At 37.7% G+C, this 19,319-nt stretch overlaps 3 protein-coding genes across 3 annotated transcripts; 1 reads left to right on the forward strand and 2 right to left on the reverse strand.

The window, feature by feature from the left end:
• Window positions 1–6,409: 6,409 nt before the first annotated feature.
• LOC130722174 (subtilisin-like protease SBT5.6) lies at window positions 6,410–12,352 on the reverse strand. Its single transcript, XM_057572824.1, has 9 exons — window positions 12,138–12,352; window positions 11,850–12,051; window positions 11,480–11,674; window positions 11,281–11,392; window positions 9,400–9,961; window positions 8,887–8,984; window positions 8,442–8,799; window positions 7,954–8,170; window positions 6,410–7,154 (listed from the first exon to the last, which is right to left on the reverse strand). The coding sequence occupies exons 1-9, from the start codon at window positions 12,222–12,224 to the stop codon at window positions 6,610–6,612; spliced, it is 2,376 nt and encodes a 791-aa protein (XP_057428807.1). The 5' UTR covers window positions 12,225–12,352; the 3' UTR covers window positions 6,410–6,609.
• Window positions 12,353–13,774: 1,422 nt separating this feature from the next.
• LOC130722178 (uncharacterized) lies at window positions 13,775–14,828 on the forward strand. The gene is made up of 2 exons (XM_057572827.1): window positions 13,775–14,321; window positions 14,493–14,828. The coding sequence occupies exons 1-2, from the start codon at window positions 13,860–13,862 to the stop codon at window positions 14,658–14,660; spliced, it is 630 nt and encodes a 209-aa protein (XP_057428810.1). The 5' UTR covers window positions 13,775–13,859; the 3' UTR covers window positions 14,661–14,828.
• Window positions 14,829–15,074: 246 nt separating this feature from the next.
• LOC130722176 (uncharacterized) lies at window positions 15,075–18,418 on the reverse strand. Its single transcript, XM_057572825.1, has 9 exons — window positions 18,060–18,418; window positions 17,845–17,975; window positions 17,656–17,753; window positions 16,946–17,034; window positions 16,753–16,861; window positions 16,258–16,424; window positions 16,113–16,183; window positions 15,517–15,631; window positions 15,075–15,414 (listed from the first exon to the last, which is right to left on the reverse strand). Exons 1-9 carry the CDS (start codon window positions 18,357–18,359, stop codon window positions 15,253–15,255), a joined length of 1,242 nt encoding a protein of 413 aa, XP_057428808.1. The 5' UTR covers window positions 18,360–18,418; the 3' UTR covers window positions 15,075–15,252.
• Between the last annotated feature and the right edge of the window lie 901 nt (window positions 18,419–19,319).

The following is a 19,319-nucleotide window of genomic DNA, read 5'->3' on the forward strand; positions in this document are numbered from 1 at the left end:
GGGGGCAACGCCGGCCATGGATCAACAAAATTCAACGCCAGAAACCCCAAACGTAACCGCAGCTGACGTTATGCAAGAGAGCGAAGATCCCGCCAAGAAGTGCGCTAAGGTGAAATCACAACTTAAATGCCCAGATCATGCGCATGGAGATTGGCTCGTGGTGGAAAAACGGAAGAAAAAAGTTAATGCAGGTTTAAATGGTGGTTTAAATGGCAATTTGAATACCAAAATTGCTGGAGGAAATTCAAAATACACAACAGTTAAGGCTCCTAAATCAGTGGAGGGAATAAAGGGAGCAGACCAGCCGTTACAAACCAAAGGGAAATCTGAATTCAAGAATGGAAATAAAAATAGGGTGAATGCAAAGTCATCAATTAAGACAGCAACGGCTACACAAGTCAAAGATAATAATTCCATAGTATTCAATGCAAAAGCAATTGTTGCTGATAGTTATAAGGAGATTGTTGGGATTGCACAAGGCAAGAAAAGAATGAGGAAGGAGGTTACAATTGGTGATGGAGGCCCACAACCGTCACAGATTGTACAAAAAATACAAAATAATTCAAGTTCATTGACAATGTTGAATGGCACTCGAATTTATGTGGCTACTGATGGGACTCAATCCACCATGCCACTAGTTGCACAGGGAGGGAATCGATACCAGCTCCTTGCTCAACCTGAAGATGATCAAGGTTTGATGCCACAACCAAATACCCTAATGGTTGGTGGAGCTCCATTTGACCCAGGCGAACAACATGCACGTAGCATTGTGCCACAAGGGGCTTGACCTTGGATGGCACTCATCCACTGCGATTAGTTGTTGATGGATTTAGACAACTTTAACTTAATCGCGTGGAATATAAGAGGAGGCGTTGGAGTCCGTGGACGTAGGAGGGTGAAGGATTTAATTCAAAATTTTCACCCATCCTTATTTGCTATTTGTGAGACACACTGTAAGTTTGAGAGAGTTGCTAATTTCTGGCAGCAGCAGGGATATGAATTGATTCACGAGGTGGAGGCGATGGGCCATAGGGGAGGGTTATGGGTGCTTGCATCAACTAACCGAACCTTTGCAGTCACTTTCCTAGAAGCGTGGGAGCAGACATTGTCAGTGGCAATCACTACGGCTGGACGGAGATGGGTGTGCACAGCAATCTATGCAAGCCCTAATCCCAACAAGCGTATTGAGCTTTGGGCGCATCTCATAGAGCTTCGACAGAGGGTCAATGATCCGTGGTTAGCTCTAGGGGATTGGAATGAGATATGTTCACTGTCAGAGGTTGTTGGCGGGGACTTCTCAGCAACAAAGGGCTTCTAATATGCTGAACATGTTGGAGGCCTGCAATTTTATTGATCTAGGGTTCATGGGCTCCAAATTCACTTGGGAACGACGAGTGAATGGACGGCGAGCAGTAGCAAAGCGGCTGGATAGGGCCCTTGGGGATGTAGCATGGAGGCTATGCTTTCCTGAGGCCTATGTAGAGCACTTGGCTCGTGTCTACTCAGATCATTCACCTTTGCTCCTCCGGTGTCATGCACCAACTGGGGATCGTGCGGCTCGCCCCTTTCGCTTTCAGGCGGCGTGGGTGTCTCATCCTTCGTTTGAGAGCGTGGTAAACACGTCATGGAGAGCTCAAGATGGAAATCTGCAGGACAAGCTCCAGCGTGTGCAGGAGGCCGCGACGGAGTTTAACAAAACTGTGTTCGGAAACATCCATAGGCGGAAGCGTCGAGTAGAACGCCGCCTTCAGGGTATCCAACAGGAACAGGACTGGAGGGATTCAGAGTCTCTTGCTAGATTGGAGAGAGATCTGCAGAAGGAGTATGGGGATATACTATACCAGGAGGAGATGCTGTGGTTCCAAAAATCTAGAGAGAACTGGGTCAGATTTGGGGACCGGAACACTAAGTTTTTCCATGCACAAACAGTGGTGCGGAGGAAGAGAAATAAAATCCATGGCCTGTTTTTGGAGGATGGGAACTGGTGCACCGATCCATCAACGCTTCAGGAGGAAGCGAAGAGGTTTTACACTAACTTGTTTTCTCTTGATGTTCAGGTTCGGCGAAATCGGATAATGGAGAACCAAACACCCACTATCCCGATGGAGGAGAGAGACAAGTTGGTAGCCCCAGTTTCTTTGGAAGAAGTCAGGAGTGCAATCATGTCCATGAAGTCCTTCAAAGCACCTGGACCAGATGGCTTCCATGCCTATTTCTACAAACAGTATTGGCATATCTTGGGTGAAGATCTCCACCACATGGTTGCATCAGCTTTCCAGAATGGTGGAGCAAATCCGGAGCTCTTAGCAACACTTCTTGTTCTCATTCCTAAAGTGGACAACCCAACCAAACTGAAGGACTTGAGACCAATAAGCCTTTGTAATGTTTCTTATAAACTAATTACTAAAGTTCTTGTGAACAGGTTCAGGCCCCTACTTCACAAGCTCGTGAGCCCCCTACAAGGTAGCTTCATCCTGGGGAGAGGAACTAGGGATAATATAATCTTGGCTCAAGAGGTGATGCATACAATCCACACTAGGAAAACCGGAGGCGGGCTAGTTGCACTCAAAATTGACTTGGAGAAAGCTTATGATAGGGTTAATTGGGACTTCCTCCGGGCCACACTCTATGACTTTGGGTTTCCCCCAAGGACTGTAGACCTCATCATGTGGGGTGTGAGGACTCCGGCAGTGTCAGTGCTGTGGAACGGTTCGAAATTGCCCTCTTTTCCTCTTCAGCGAGGGCTGCGCCAAGGAGATCCTCTATCACCTTATCTTTTTGTGCTTTGTATGGAGCGACTAGCGATTCAGATTCAGAATTTAGTAGAGGAAGGAAAATGGCGGCCAGTGCGTGTGAGTAAGGATGGGGTTGGTATTTCTCACCTCTTCTTCGCCGACGACGTGCTTCTATTTTGCCAAGCATCCAAAGACCAACTTCGACTCATCAAGCACACTCTAGCAGACTTCTGTGAAGCGTCTGGCATGAAGGTTAACCTTGAGAAGTCAAGGATGCTTTTCTCGAAGGTTGTAGGTCAACGAAGGCAACGAGAATTGTCAGGGTTGGTTGGTATCTCACGAGCCAGCAACCTTGGCAAGTATCTTGGACTTCCTCTCCTCCAAGGAAGGGTCAAGAGAGATCACTTTGCCACAATCATTGAAAAGGTAAATACAAGACTTGCTTCCTGGAAGAATAACCTTTTAAACAAGGCTGGAAGAGTTTGCTTGGCTAAGTCAATTTTATCTTCTCTACCGGTTCATGCTATGCAATCCCTTTGGTTACCTGATTCTGTGTGTAATCATGTGGATAAAATGGTGCGAAATTGTATTTGGGGAAAAGGAGGAAATGCACGCAGTTGGCATCTTGTGGCTTGGAAAGATGTAACACAATCAAAAGCTAAAGGGAGATTGGGCCTTAGGAGCGCCAGGAAAAATAATGAGGCACTGTTGGGAAAATTGGTTCATAGCTTCTTGAATGAGAAGGGGAAATTATGGGTGCAAGCTTTATCTCAAAAATATATTAAATCAGGATCAATATTGACGGAAGAATTGAGACCAGGGGGATCATATGTGTGGAGAGGAATTTTGAAAGCAAGGGACTCTGTTTCAGATGGGTTTGGCCCTAGACTTGGTGCAGGTTCCTCTTCCCTTTGGTATTCTAACTGGCTTGGCACAGGAAAAATTGCAAGCAGGATTCCTTTTGTGCACATCACGGATACAACACTAACTGTGGCTGATATTTGGCGTCAAGGTGCTTGGAATTTTGATAGACTATACACGTTGTTGCCCCAAGAAATCAGAGAGGAGATATCATCTGTGCAAATACCCAGCATACAAACAGGTGAGGATAGAATTCTATGGCGTGAAGCTAGCGACGGCATCTATTCAGCATCATCGGCTTATCAGTTTCTGAACGAGGATGGTTTACCAGAAACCGGGTTTTGGAAGTTAATTTGGAAGGCCTCGGCACCAGAGAAGGTGCGGTTCTTTCTCTGGTTGGTGGGCAGAGATGCGCTACCCACAAATGCAAAACGACATCGCCATCACCTTGCTACCACGGCTTCTTGTATCAGATGTGGAGCGGCTGTTGAAGATGCAGAGCATGTGCTCCGCCGCTGCCCTGGTTCCGTCTGGGTTCGCGGCCAATTGGGAAGGCTTCTACCATGGATTTCAGATTCTGCAACTTTCCGCCACTGGTTATTTGGTCACCTTCAGAATAGAGATAATACTCTGTTTTGCGCCATGGCATGGAATCTCTGGAAGTGGAGAAACTCTTTCGTGTTTGAGCAGGTTCCTTGGCAGCCGGGTGATGTGATGCGACGCATTCATCTGGACACGGTTGAATTTCACAGGTTGGCCCAGGGCACGCAGCGATCAAATCCCATAGCATCCGACGGGATAAATTCTGTGATGTTGTATACTGACGGAAGCTGGAACCCCTAGGTAAATAGAATGGGGGGGGGGTGGAGGTGTACTTCTGGATGAAATTGGCCGCTGGATTTGTGGTTTCGCAGCAAGTTTAGATGGCGGTGATGCTCTCAAGTCGGAACTCTTGGCAATGAAGAAGGGTCTGACGCATGTTTGGGAGATGGGAATTAAATCTGTTACTTGCTACACAGATTGCCTGGAAGCTCAGCAAATCATTACAAGCAATAAGGACGTGGACACTTATTGGCACAAAGATGAGATTATTGCTATTCGAGCATTGCTTAACAAGGAATGGAGAGTGTCTGTTAATTATGTACCCCGGGAACGGAACCAAGTTGCTGATGCCCTCGCCAAGCTCGCTGTTAATGAGAATTGGGATTGGAAGCTCTGGTCTCAACCACCACCAACAGTGATATCCCTGCTATGTCAGGACGTTCTTAACTAGTTTCTTTTGTTTTGTTTGCTGTTTTCTTTCCTACTGTAACCAAAAAAAAAAAAAACACACACACTTAATTAAACATTTTCCCTTATTTTTCCATCTATATAAATAAACTATACATGTAATTATATCACTCTCACTATTTTGGTCCTTTTCTATTATGCAAATCATTAGGCGCATGTGTTCGGTCCAGAAATCCTACAACTTTTGGAACAGAGACAAACGTCATTCAATATTGTACGTATGCATCTTCAACCTTATATGGAATCAGCATTTGACGATTGGAACATTTGGACTAAGATGATTATAGAGCGTGTTTGGTTTGCAATGTACAAGAATACAAGAATCATGAGATACCATTTAAATAGAAAAAACATGAATTTCAACAAAATAGTGTAAATTACGTGTGGAGATCAGAGATTAAAGAAGAGGTGTAGGCTAATCCGAACAGGAGAAATTTGCCTTAAGAGGGTGCTTGGCGTACACATACTCTATCATGGTGAGAACGACAGCAGTAATTAATTAATTAAGGCCAATGATTCCTGTTACAACTCATAAAATGTCTCATCCTCATTAATCTAATTAAGTGATTATTGTCATTTCATTTCCTTAATTAACAGTCACTGTTTGATAATTAATGAAAACGATGCGAATCGAATGATTATCCTTAGCTAATTATTATATTTCTCCTGCTTGTTTTGCAAGGAACGGACCTATAGTTGTTTTAAGCAAAACATCTTCCTAAAAATGTGTGTAGGGACAAGGATCCACATGTGATGCTGATCGATGAAGATAGGAAATTAAAGATAATTGAGACAGAGAACGATTTGCAGCTTTCAATTTGCTGTTAAGATGTCAAAAAAAAAAAAAACTGAGTGTTAATCTGAGAGTATGTTTTTTTAAGCCTACTCTATTATGCGTGTAGAGGTCGTTCAATAATTTAGGAAACGGATTTTTTGGGGAGATACAGAAAGCCCAAAACAGGATGCACATTGGGCCAACAATATTGAAGATCATCAAGAGAATCAGACAGCAATATATAAAGTGAAATGAAAAAAAGTTTTACATTAGATGAGAAAGTAAAAGTAGAGCAGTATATAAGTGAAATGACTCTCTCACTCATTGTCTTAATTTTTTTTTTTATGAATGTATATGAACGATGTCCAATTTACTTGTATTTTTATCCCAATGTGGATGGCGATCTCCCAATTCCCTCAAGTTGCGCCAACAATTTTTATCCAAAAAATCTTAAGACATTAGGATTGTGGGTTACGTCTCTTATAATGTCTTTATTTCACTCTTTTTTTAACCAATGTCTTATCTCTTATACTATCTTCTCTTTGTTCATTCTTGACCAATGTCTTAGCGAAAGTTATCCACACTTGCGCCGTAATTCGCTTTGATCACCGAGGACACGCCAACTATCACATTGCTTGGAAAACTTTCAATCTTAATAATTTGCAGGATTAGTGAGATAATTCTAACTTGCCATTGTTGCAAGACTTCGAAAGAAAAAGAAAGGAAGAGTCGATGGAGGGGCCAGAGCTCAACCAAAAGACAGATGGAAAATCAATGCAGCAAATTGATTAAGTGTGTGTTTGGTTTCAAATCTGGAGAGGCCAAACGTGGATCCAGAAATCCAAAAGCAACTATTTCTTGCTTCTGTAAACGTGGATCGGGGCCAAACGTGGATTCTGAATGGGTTTTCCAAACACACACTAAAACAAGATATTATACATGTTACTTTTATGCAAAAGACACTGCCACTGGGCTTCTTACTACATTATATTCCCCAGTCCAAGCATACCATCCAAAATAGTACTTGTTAGAGTCAAACATGGCTTTTGGTATCTTATCCCTGTTTGCTGTCACAGTGATGATGAAGTTCTTTTTCTGCCCCACATGACTGAATTTCAGTAACTTTGGAGTGGCTGTAATGGAGTATTCTTCAGGTGACTTTGCAATAAACTTGTACACACTCCTGCTCCTACCAACATTGGTCACTGTCCTCTTAATAGTTCTAGTGTGATTGAGTCTATGGACTTGTATGGATGGATAATTGAGATCTATAGGTTCATGAACTGACTTTGGACAATTATATCTAACATTTAATTTTTGAGTTACTCCTAGGCTACAAGTGTATAGAAGGTAGTCGGTGTAGGAGGCATTGTAAACAAGTCCAGGATCTGCTGCTCTTTTGGGGTTGAAGTGACCAGAACCCATTGCAAAAGGTGTTGCAGGATTTCCAGTTTCATCAGTTAATGGATTACCAGTGTTGTCAATTGCTATGGCTGCAAAAAAGAAACAGGTATTCTGATCAGGAAATTTCAATGAGCACTGCAGAGAATGAAGTTGCTAATTGCTATAGCCTTATCTCTACATGATTGAGCTGAGAATAAGGATACAGCATAATAGGAAAGTATCAATGTTACATGAACAGATGAAAAAGTGATTCCCTTTACATATATAGATGACCAATTTCAGCCAATTGATGATCTGATTGGTGTGATTTTATTCATTTTGTTTTAAAATTAGATTAACTCCGTCTATGCTTGCATAGCAGGTCTCAAGCCCGGCACGAGGACAGGAGTGTCGGCCACTGTAAAACTAGTTGATATCTTCAATATGGTTCGTAAATTAGATTAGCTAGTATATGATCAGGTCTAGCAGCAAGCAAACCATCTTATTTGGGCTAGCATTGTAAGATTTGATTTTGGTGAAAATTTGTTTTCTGAAAGAGATTTTGGTAAAATTGATTATGGTAGAAGTGAGTTGAAAGTAAACGATTTATGTTTGGATACGTTCATAGGAAAAGTAATTTCTAAAGGGTAATGTTGTGAAACCTAGTTATAAAATCCCACATTTGATTATGCTGACAGAAGAAACTACTCTTTCTAGCTTCTCCACTGAATGGATTTTGGAACTAAATTCAATTCTCAATCATCTATATAACCATCTAAACGACTAAAAATGATTATGTTCAATGATAATTTATTTTGATGCTTCTGAATTAGAACCAAACACACACAATATATCAGTCAGATGTAAAGACCAAGGTTAATTATCTAAGGATCTTGTTTTTGAATTTACCTGTAGTGATGAGTGCAGATCTTATAGCTGCACTGCTCCAAGTAGGGTGAATGGCTTTGAGAAGAGCTGCTGCTGCAGAAACATGAGGGCAAGACATTGAAGTTCCAGAGAAGATATTGTATTCAACAACTCGTTTATCCTGAAATGTCATTCTTGTAGGGCCATCTTTAGGGGTCCATGCTGCCAATATGTCCACTCCAGGTGCTGTAATATCAGGCTGAAAGACCAAAAAGATTAAATAGTTATTCCGCTAAGTGAGATAGGCTATACAGATCACCCTACATAATTGCGCTCTTCAAAACATAATTGTCTGATAAATTGAAGTGTCAATTTATATAATTTGGAAGTAAAATCTTATGAGATAGCAGCATGAGAGCTCTAGGACAATCATGACAGATAAATTATCAACTATAAGACATGAATTAATATGTTGTTGCAAACAGAAATAGAGAATCATACAAATATTGTCATGGAGTAATGGGAATTACCTTCAAAATGTTAGGGTCAATTATATTTGGACCTCTACTAGAGAAGGAGGCCATGGAGGGTGCTGGTTTGGATTCTAACACTGTTCTTCCTGGCAGAATCTGAGCCATTGGATTAGGAGAGGAATGGACATAGTTAATAAGTTTTAAGACATTCTCATAGGACACAGCAGTGGCTGGGATGAAATGAGGATCAGAGGGTACATCATTTCCATAAGTTTTATTGTTCCCAAGGATGAGACCAACACCACCTGCCCTTTGAACTTCCAAGCCTTTTTTCACTCTGCCCCCTTTCCCTCTCATGCAGAGAACTATCTTCCCTTGAACCTTGTTTGGTTGAAGGCTATTGTCTAGGCAAAATCTGCATGATGTAAAAAACCTCTTAATTCTATTTTTAGTCCAATAATCAAAACATATAAGAGGTAAAACTAGTACTGAAAATTAGTACCCTGAATCTTCACTAGCCACGCCTGGATGCACAACATCTCTAGCAAGAACCAATGGGCGGAAGCTGTTTTCCATGTGTAGTGGAGTAATGGATCGACCCTGATATAGTATATTAGTATGTGTTTGGATCAGCAATCACACAATTGATTTTTGATAAAATTGATTTTGACATATTTGATTAGAGTAAAAAATGTAAGTTGAAAATAAAGTGATTTATGTTTAGATAGATTTATGAAAGAAAGTGACTTTTAACAGGGTAATGTGTTATGAAATATAGTCGTAAAATCTCAAAATTGATTATATTCAATTCAGAAGGCAGAAGCTACCATCTTTAGCTTCTAGCAGAAATGATTCTTAGATCAAAATCAATTCTTCAAAATGACTTCCAAACATCTACATTTTCGTCCAAAATTAATTTTACTCAACCAAGTGATTCTGAGGTTCTTCAACATAGAACAAAACATATATATTAACATGGATTAAATTCATTTTTTCTGGTGAACTTATAATTTACCTCAATGATTGTGCCACTACTCAGCTTAACTGGAGCAAGGAAGGAACGGTCCACAGTACTAGCACCAATAGTGATGATCCATGGAGCAGGGTTTGACAACCTTTGAGGCAATGGACCTAAGTTCCCAGCACTGCAAACCGCCACAATGTTCTTCTTAACAGCATGTAATGTGCTCTTAGCAATGACATCATCCTCATAAGGGAGAGGTGTTTTGAACCCAATGGAAATGCTTAAAATATCAACACCATCGCCAACGGCATCATCTATAGCTTTAAGAAGATCAATATCTGTGCATATGTTGCCTTCATCTTTTGATTTCCCTTTGAGTGGCCAACATGCTTTGTATATAGCAAGCCTGGCTAAGGGGGCTCCGCCAGAGGCTGTGCCTCTCGCGAAGCCTCCAAGGGCCGAGGCTTTTGGAACCACACGGCCCGCAACTATGGAAGCTGTATGAGTTCCATGCCCATCTTTGTCACGAGCTGATTTGTAATCCTCCTTTTCATCTAGAGGGCCAAATTCACTTTCATAACCACGTAAGTAATACCTTGCTCCAATGATTTTTCTGCAGCATAAATATAATCAAGTGAACAATTTATATCTAATAAACACTAACATTATAAAATCTTTAAAGTATATGAAAGCAAAAACATTTTAGTAATAAAATTTATAAACCTTATTCTATCTGGTGCCTCGCAAGATGTATGAGACTTGTCAGTTCTCACAACCATAGATTTTAAAACATGAACAGTGCTTAGCAAACCATGACTTGTCAGAGGTATATATATACTTTTCATGGTCCCAATATATATGGATAAAAACAACGTTGTCCTCTAGTTTACATGGCATTTTCATTTCTCTGTCTCGTGCATATTTTGGATTGTTTTGGCATGCAGTTGACCAATATCAGTGTAGTACTATTCAGTAATTGGACATTTTTCTTGTCCCTCAATCATCTAAATGTAGACTATGAAATAGAATCACACAAACCAAAGAGAAAAGGCACTGGCTGCAGAATGAAAAAGATGGGAAAGGAAACAAACACAATGCCTTGACTAACAAAAGGAGAAGACAGTGGAATACATCATGGAGAAGGCTCACGAGATGAAAAACAAAAGAAGCCAAAACACAATTAAATTAAAAGGACAAAAGCTAGAAAATCATTGAATTTAAATCTAGACTAGCAAGCTCTTAAATATTATTCTATGAAGATGACATGATGAGCATAATCTCTATGCAGCAAATACAGTGAAATGAACTTTTCCTTTCGAATATTTAAGCCAACTACCCGTTACATGATTAAATAAATGAAAAAGAAACTAGTAATATTGGCTCATACACAGAAAGGAGGTCTATTCAAAGGTTCCAAAGTTCATTGAAAAACTTTGGTTTCAAAAAGCCAAGTGTCCTGTTACCATTAGAAACATATCTAACAGGGAAAAAAACTATTAAAGCTTGATTCAGATATCACAAGTTTAATGTTCTATTAAAAAACTACTAGCAATTCCCTTTAAGAATACATAAATGATAAAAAAACTACAACAGTTTTTTTTCCTGTTTGAATAAGAAAAACTTATTGAACTATGCGCATGTTTCGATACGCGGTGTAAAAATAAGATGAGGCAAAATTACGATGGACAAAAACAATCCATTAGCTTATGTGGTTGCTGTCTACTATAATTCAGACCTCATTGTGAAATTTCACCATCTATCCAAACACGCATTATGCTCTACCGTGTTCCAGACAAGTTTTAGAAGACCCAATAAGCAAATTACTAGCTGTTGCAGTACAAACACCCAATTTATTCCTATATGATGTAAATTCATAGAAAAAAAAGAAGTGAAATAGAAGTTCAAGTGGTACAAAGGAAAGGAATCAGTTACCTATTGCATTGAGATGAACCGAAAGCAGTTCCATTTTGGCACACTCCTTTCCATTTTTGTGGAACAGGCCCCATCCCTTCATCACTGAAGCTCTTTGACTCTGGCCACACCCCTGCATATGAAAATCACACTCATCACATTCCATCATGCAGACACTGATTAGTAATTAATTACACAGCACATAAGAAAAATGAATTACCATTATCAATCATTCCTACTATGATATTTTCCCCATATTTTGCTTTTTCTAGCAAGTCTCCATCTGTCTGATTAGATTTTTCTTCCCAATAAGGATTTAAAATCTCATCTAACCCCACAAACTTCCATGACCTTGTGGTGTGCAAAGAGTAGATCCTTGACTGGCTCTCACGCACAGAGACCACTCCCTCCATTTCTGTTAATCCAAATTTTCTTTTCAATGTTAGAAACACATAGATACAAGTCTTTTATGAAAAAAATTATAAAACAAATCGAAGCGACAAAAGATGGAATCTTAGTGGAGAGAAAGTTTTAATTCTAGAACAAGTAAAAGTGAATTTGTTGGAGAATTATCTATCTAGTAACATTACCTGAGAAGATATTGGCTTCTTTTGGGGTAAGAAATGCTGCAAAGCCATTGATAGTGTGTTTGTAGCTATAAAGAAGGGAAGCTTGAGCTTCCTCTTCAGTTCCTTTCACCGAAAGCAGATAAGAATGATGAGTATTCTCTATTTCATGAGATGTTAATTTATCTCCTTCACTATAGTGCTCTCCAAACTCAACTACATAAATCTGTGAGAATCCAAGAAAGATAAAGTTTCACATGAATGTGTGAGAAGAACAAAGTAGCAGAAAAAATTAAAAAAATGAATGAGTACCTGTTTGTTTTTGGTGCATGAGGCCAATGGAAGGAGGAGGGTGAGCACGAGACATGTTGCAGAAATAATGATGTTGTTGAATGCCATATTTGTAGACAAACGTAATTTGATAATGCGGTATTTATAGAGTTTACACGAATCTCTATTTAACCAATGCTAGCTATTGCTTGCTCACATCTCTAGAGTAGGTACCTAAAGTTTGTTATCTAGTTAAACGACAACATTTTACAGGTATGATATTTTATAGGCATTTCCAGTTTCTGTATAATAAGATCGACATGCTCTTGAGCGATATCATTTCATTTGTTGGATATGGTATTTTATATGGTTTTTGGTGAATGGGAAAACATATGGTATTTTATTGTAACTATATATTAATGTATTAATATATTCATTACAATACATGGATATATAGGTGAGGCAAAATCACTTCACTGAGGTAATCTGTATGTTTTGAAAGGGATTAGTCTTTTTATATCAAAAGGAGACATCCTTGGTGGACACACAATGCATGGATGTTGATATTATAAAATTATTAATATGCCAGATTCACTCAATTTATCAAAACCTCATTGGTCTATCAATCATTTCACATATTTGAACATAAATAATTTCCTATAAGAAAATGGATTATTCTAGCAATAATAATAATAATGTTTTTTATGTGATATTTATAAATCAAATTATTCTAATTAGAAAGAGACCCATCTCTAAATAGAAGATTGTTTTTCAATTTCATTTGCAATTTTTATTCTAGTAGTATACATAAAACTGGATACAGCTTGATTAAGTCTTTTATGCTAACATGATTATTTCAAAATCCAAACATTTAATATTTTTACAAATAAAATTTCCATGAGAATATGATTCACTTATCACTAAAACCATTATTCATTTCTATGATATGATTATTTCTTTTATAAATTCAAAATTGGGAATTAACTAAAGTTTGGTTGATTTTGTATTAAATTTAAACTGGATACTTGATTAAGTCTTTTATGCTAAAAATGAATATTTCAAAATTCAAACATTTAGTTTTTCTTGTCTACCAAGGATTTCTCAAGCCGATTAAAACAAGAGACCAATCACTTTTGAGATGAAGAGATCACAAAATTCAAACATTTAGTATATATAATTCTTTAACACACATTGACATAATTCTTTATGTGTTTATTGGTGGAAGATGAAAACCTCTGCTAAACAATTTTTTTTATAGTTTGTGTTTAATGGTTGTTGAAAACCACCGCTAAACACATGTGAACCAAAGTTAAAGTTTCAAGATACTTAAAGAAATTAGATATATTAATAAGTATTATTATACTTGTGATATGCAAAAGGTATGAAGTTAACTATTTAAAAAATAGTTATTTTAATTGACGAAAATTTCTTATTATACAAAAGAGATAATATTCTTGAAACCTATAACATTGAAATATTTTACAACGGACTGAAATAATATGTTCATTAAATTGGATACACAAATTTAAGTGATAAATTATATCGTGTGTAATTATATAAGAAATTAATATTTGTGAAAATTTATAACTATATATCTTAATTTAGAAAATGAGAATTTTTTTTTTTTCTTCTAAAGAGAGAATGCAAAGGTTAATTAATAATTAATGTGGAAGGAATTTTGGGGGTCTGGACCCAACAATATGAAATGCATCACCCCTTCCTATCCAAATCTGATCAAACGCGATTTCTGAGTTTCAAAATCAAATGTCAACCGTCCGATCAAACTCAACCCTCGTCTTCTTCTTCATCTTCTTCCTCTTCGTCACACCCTCCCAATCACTCTCCTTCTCTTCCTACCTCCGCTACCGAAACCTCTTCTCCCTCTCACATTCCCTCCTCACCGCCGTCGCCAACCTCCGCGCCTCCCGCGGCGATGTCGCCGCCGCCGACAGGGCCAGAGCCATGGCTGACAGCATCGACAAGATGTCCGGCATTGGGTTCCTGAGGTTCCTATGGTCCGCCTGGTCCTGGTCATGGAAGGACCTCTCCCTCACTGACCTCTACGGCGCCGTTTCCGACATCAACGAGTTGCTGAGAAGCTTGAACGAGTTCACTCGCTTGGAATCGCCCGCTCAAACCTCTGCTTGGCTTTCCCGAAATTACCAAAAACTCCTCAAAGTCACTAAATCCCTATCCCGCAAGCTTCTCAATTCGTTTGGTCAATCGGTAATTACATTTATGTTATTTAATTTGTTTAAATATGTTTCTAGTCCTTGGAAATATAGTAATTGTTGTTTTTAGTCCCTGAAAAAATATTTTTCAGTTTTTAATCCTTGTAACCTTTGTATATGTGGTTACTGTGTTAGTATTGTATTGATTGATTTGAGCATATTGCAGAAAGTGGTGAGGGAAATAGTGGAGACGTTGCAAAAGGAGGTGGTGGAAGGAGGGTTAATCAGAGATTGTCTTCAAGTGGGCACCAAGGATTTGAAGGCATTGGTTCAGGTTCTCAAGGATTTGATATTGCAATTCTCTCCAGCTACTGATAAAGACCCTGATCTATAACTGTATTGTAGTGACTAGTGAGTGAGCAAGTGTTTCTGTGTTTGGACCATTGGTGGTTCTTTAAGAATCTAAGCACTTCCTTAGTTTATAAGTGAAACCAAAACTCTGTTTCTTTTGTTTGCTTTCAGTTTCTTTTTCTTAGAATACAATATATTTAAAGTTAACCAATCCACTTTTTTCTTAAAAATAGGAATAGTTTAAGTTAATGTTTTTTAAGTACCATTTGCAGGATGTGTTACACTAATTGTTAGTTAAGTTCAATCAGTGAAACGTTTCCGTTACTGCTTACTCTATATGGATAAGAATTTCAAAGTAAATTTAAAGAAAAGCTAGTTAGTATTTGACAAAGATGATTGTACAAGTGAGTGGTTTCATGAATGATTTTAAATGTAATATGGAAAACCAACAACAATATAAAAGAACAAGCAATAACCTATTTTTAGAGGGGCAAATTTTTTGTACGCAACACAAATCTATAAGTTACACAATCACCTGTCGTAATCCTCAATTGTTGGTTTACTTAAATAAAGAAATTCCTATCTCATCCACAATGCTTTAACTATTTCAAAATTTGAGCGTAAAAATGTCATCATTAGGTAGCAGAAGATGAATAAAGTTGAACCCAAGCATATTCTTGCTTGTAATGCAAACTTGCTTCGCAAGAGGCTTCACATGCATACACGACAATTGTAGCCCAATCCAAAGAGTTGGGTTCATTGTCAACGCCGAAGTAATACAGAAGCTGCGGCAAAACCTGGCAACACCAAAATTAACAACTCAGTATTTGATGAAAACAAGAGCAGAAATTTGGTTGATTAAGCAGAATGGTACTCAGTTTCAACAATTCATTTCTCACCTGAAACTCACAGCACATAGTTCCACCACAATAGCTGCATTTAGGGATATCAGCTTCGGATGGCCGACCACTAAAAACAGGCCATAGTGGCCTAGCATTAGTATTCCTGTAATACCTGTAATTAAACACAAAAATAACAACATCAGCAAGGTTATATTTGAATTTTTCATTTATTTCATCATGTATCGCAACATGATTGTCTAAGCAATGCACCTTCGAAAATGTGATTTTGAGGGGCAATTAAGATTCATAATCTTAAGCCCAACTTTTGCCCCCCAGACTTCAACATTTATTTATCATGTTAGTTATGCAAATATAACATCATCTTATGACCATTATCAGAGTAAGCAAATATGCATTACCAGATTTTGCAAATATGCTTAGGATGTTAAAAAATCTTGATACCTTCAACTGTTTGGTTAGACAGTCAGAGGCAATAGAAATTTTTTCTGCTTATTTTATCTCCTAAGGCAAGATAATTCATTTGTCGATTTTTTTTTCACATTCAGTTCAGTAAATAATCTGCCCTTCCTTAAGGCATATAACACAGTTCTCCAAATCAGTTCAGCACTCTAAATTTTATAAATATTAATCACCTCAACACTTGTTCAGGGGCTTTGGCAATTCGATCCTGGAAGGAGACCCAGCTCTTTTTCTCATCATCACCCTATTCACCCACCATAATTAGCAAATGATATACTAGAATAAAATTATACTCATAATAAAAGATAGAGGTAATACCTGAAAGCTATCTAAATCTAAATTCATTGATTCATCAGCCGTATTCTTCGAGATCAAGGAATCACTTAATCTCAAGGAATTAGCTAAGGTATCGGATATGTCTCTGTTATATTCACTTTCATCTTCAATGGTGATCTCAAATTCAGGCCACACATTGTTGCTTCCAACTGCATGGTAATGATCTCAGATCAGAAATAACAGGAAGGCAAATATCATAAGCATTTTACAAAATAACCTCTAATTCCAATGAAAGTTGCATTCTGGAGGCCATTAAGCATGTTTGAAGTTATTACCCAGATACAAATCTAAATATATTTTCCGTTTCTTTTTTATGTTCTTCAAATATTCAGGATTAGATTGTTATTTTCTTACAGTCTGAGCACTTCTGCAAGTAGTTTTAACATTTTTTTCTACTTCACCTAAAAATTGAGTACTTTTGTTATCGCCAACTAGCAGATAAACCCTTTAAGAATATACAAATCTTAAATCACTGACCCTTACGAGACTCCAATGAGGTTGTTACACTTTTGTTGGGTCCACTAACAGATGAAGAAACTTTTATCTGCTGGCAAGCAATTTTATGCCCTGAGCGCCAACTCATGACCTGGTTATTGAAAGAGAAAAGGAACATTAAAGGAATCAAAGTTGTGGATAGATAACTAAGTGACGAGGTTAGCAATTCAGTTACCTGGTGTTTTTCACAGCAATACCGCACTTGTCTGCAACTACTACAGAGCTTATCTCCTTTCCAAGTGCCACACCAATCACAAAGAGCAGCTAAAAGTAAGAAGAGATTCTATCAGAGCAGAGGTAGATTTGGAACCTAATTCATATAATAGAATGTGCACGGCACAAACATGTTCCCCAAAACACAACTCATCAGAAGTGTCAATCCACTTATCTTAATGGGCAAGCAGGCCATATATTAGTTGTACATCAAGTAAAATAATTGTTGATATAATGTGGAGTATCACAAGAATAAGAATACAATGGGTGAGGCTTGTTCAGGGAAACCAAATTAAGTTTCACACTAAAATGTGACATCATACTTATTCCCAGATAAAAGCATGAGCATATGTAGCCATGGCAGAAAGATGGATAACATGAAATCACAATACTCTTTCAAGCTCATGAAGTAGTACACACATTAAGACAGTCACAATCATAAAGATTCATAAGTCAATAGACACAACTAAGAAAGCTGGCAAATAAAGACAAACAACAATCTATCTTCACCACACCAAAGCAGAGGACCTCTAAACAAGTATGAAAGAATTACCCTAAATAGCGAAACATTCATAAATTGAAGAGAAAATGAGATTGTATAAATGGTTTTGGAAGATATGGATAAAATGTGATTATTCCCTACAAAATGTTATGATGATGAGTAAAACCCACCTCCACTGGTGGCAGGCTTGTGGCTTCCATCATCCTTAGGGCATTCGCTTGAGTAAAACGGATTAACACAAGGTAACTGACAACGGAAAACCTTCACACTTGATTAAATTATCAAATAATCAGAGATCAACAGTAAAAAAGTAGTAAAAAGAATGGAAAAACTGTTTAAAAGCATGATTTAATTCTAACCTTCTAGATGGTCTTTCAGGGTGGCGTTTCCATTGCTCATGCTGATCCCTGAGAAGACATGTCATAGAAGGACATATAAAAACAAACAGCATCCGGTGAAACGTGGTTTCCTTCTCAGTTGGCGCATAAACCTAGCAGTTTAAGGGTTTCATATATATAATTAATCATGATCCTCAAGTACAAGACAAATAATAGTACTGAAACTGAAGCATTACCTGAAGCAGGAACTGTAAAGGGTCTCCACAAATGTCACACACAGATGAACTTCCTGATGGTATATTAAGAGGGTCAAGCCAAGCCGGGACTCCTCCAGCTTTGCTTGGGAAATATTGGCGGCAAAGAGACCATTCATCCTTTGGCTTGTCAACGAAACCAAGAGTGGCAGGTTCGTCATCATCATCATCATCATCATCATCATCATCATCATCATCAAAATCCTCATCTACATCTTCCTCTTTGTAAACTTCATCATCATTTTGCTTGTTGACAGAATCTCCAACAACATCAGTATCCATCTGTCTTAGGTGATAGAATCGCTTAGCCGCAGGAACTCAAGTCTTAGGTTTTTCCGTTGTACGACAAACGGTTCTTTTGTATTTGGGCTTTTGTCCTCTGTAATAGTTTTTTTTTCGCACACCTTATTTGGGCCTTGAGTCCACTTCATGTGTAAAGTTATTTTTTTTACAATGAAAGTTGGTAAGATTAGTGACCAAAAACAATTTGGTAAGGTTGACTCTGATTCTCACCAAGATGGTTGATTTTTTTTTTTTGATAAGCACCAAGATGGTTGATAACATTCTAAAATCAAATTAAATTTATTAGTTGTAATAATTGAGGAAAATTGTTGAGAAGTTCAGTACAATAATAATAGATAAATTCATAATACGAAAGGATGAGTTGTACTAAACCGTGTGTGGATAATAAAAGTATATCTTAATACTCATTGACTATTTTTTTGTTATTTTATTCGAGCTCTCCATACTAAAATTCTGAATACTCCTTGTGTGGATAATTATGTTGATAATATTATACTATTCTTCTTTTTGTTTTTAATCTATTTTAACTGTGCAATTATGTATGAGAAAAACCTTGATGATAAGCAAGCATAAGACTAATTTCTTTAGGAATTTAATGGTAATACACCGATACTGTAAACATTTTTTACACAACAACTAATGATAAGTTGTCAAATCAAAAAATAATTTTTTAATTTAATTAAAATAAAAAGAAACATAAATGTTTTTGAATATCTGACACTCAATTATTGAATGTTTGTGGTTTATGGGATTTATTTGTTGTGGTTTAATTGTCAAAGGAGAATGTGTTACTCTTTTTCCTTCACTATATATGTTTTTTCCCAAAGCGTTTCTCTAATTAGGTTTTAATGAGATTGGTCATTTTCTAGTTTGGACTTATAACGTAGGTTTTGGTGTGGTTTTTCTTTCTCACATGTGAAGTCTATTCTCATGTTAGCT

Source organism: Lotus japonicus, chromosome 6 (genome assembly GCF_012489685.1).
Source record: "Lotus japonicus ecotype B-129 chromosome 6, LjGifu_v1.2".
NCBI classification, from domain to species: domain Eukaryota; kingdom Viridiplantae; phylum Streptophyta; class Magnoliopsida; order Fabales; family Fabaceae; genus Lotus; species Lotus japonicus.

Coding starts and splice junctions, on each gene's coding strand:
- LOC130722174 (XM_057572824.1), bottom strand. CDS start 12,224: ATGGCATTCAACAACATCATTATTTCTGCAACATGTCTCGTGCTCACC. Junction 11,393..11,479: donor AGTAGGAATGATTGATAATG/GTAATTCATTTT, acceptor TTTCATATGCAG/GGGTGTGGCCAGAGTCAAAG. Junction 8,800..8,886: donor GTGGCTAGTGAAGATTCAGG/GTACTAATTTTC, acceptor TACATCATGCAG/ATTTTGCCTAGACAATAGCC.
- LOC130722178 (XM_057572827.1), top strand. CDS start 13,860: ATGTCAACCGTCCGATCAAACTCAACCCTCGTCTTCTTCTTCATCTTC. Junction 14,322..14,492: donor TCAATTCGTTTGGTCAATCG/GTAATTACATTT, acceptor AGCATATTGCAG/AAAGTGGTGAGGGAAATAGT.
- LOC130722176 (XM_057572825.1), bottom strand. CDS start 18,359: ATGGATACTGATGTTGTTGGAGATTCTGTCAACAAGCAAAATGATGAT. Junction 16,862..16,945: donor ATTGCTGTGAAAAACACCAG/GTAACTGAATTG, acceptor TTCAATAACCAG/GTCATGAGTTGGCGCTCAGG. Junction 16,425..16,752: donor CTCATTGGAGTCTCGTAAGG/GTCAGTGATTTA, acceptor ATTACCATGCAG/TTGGAAGCAACAATGTGTGG.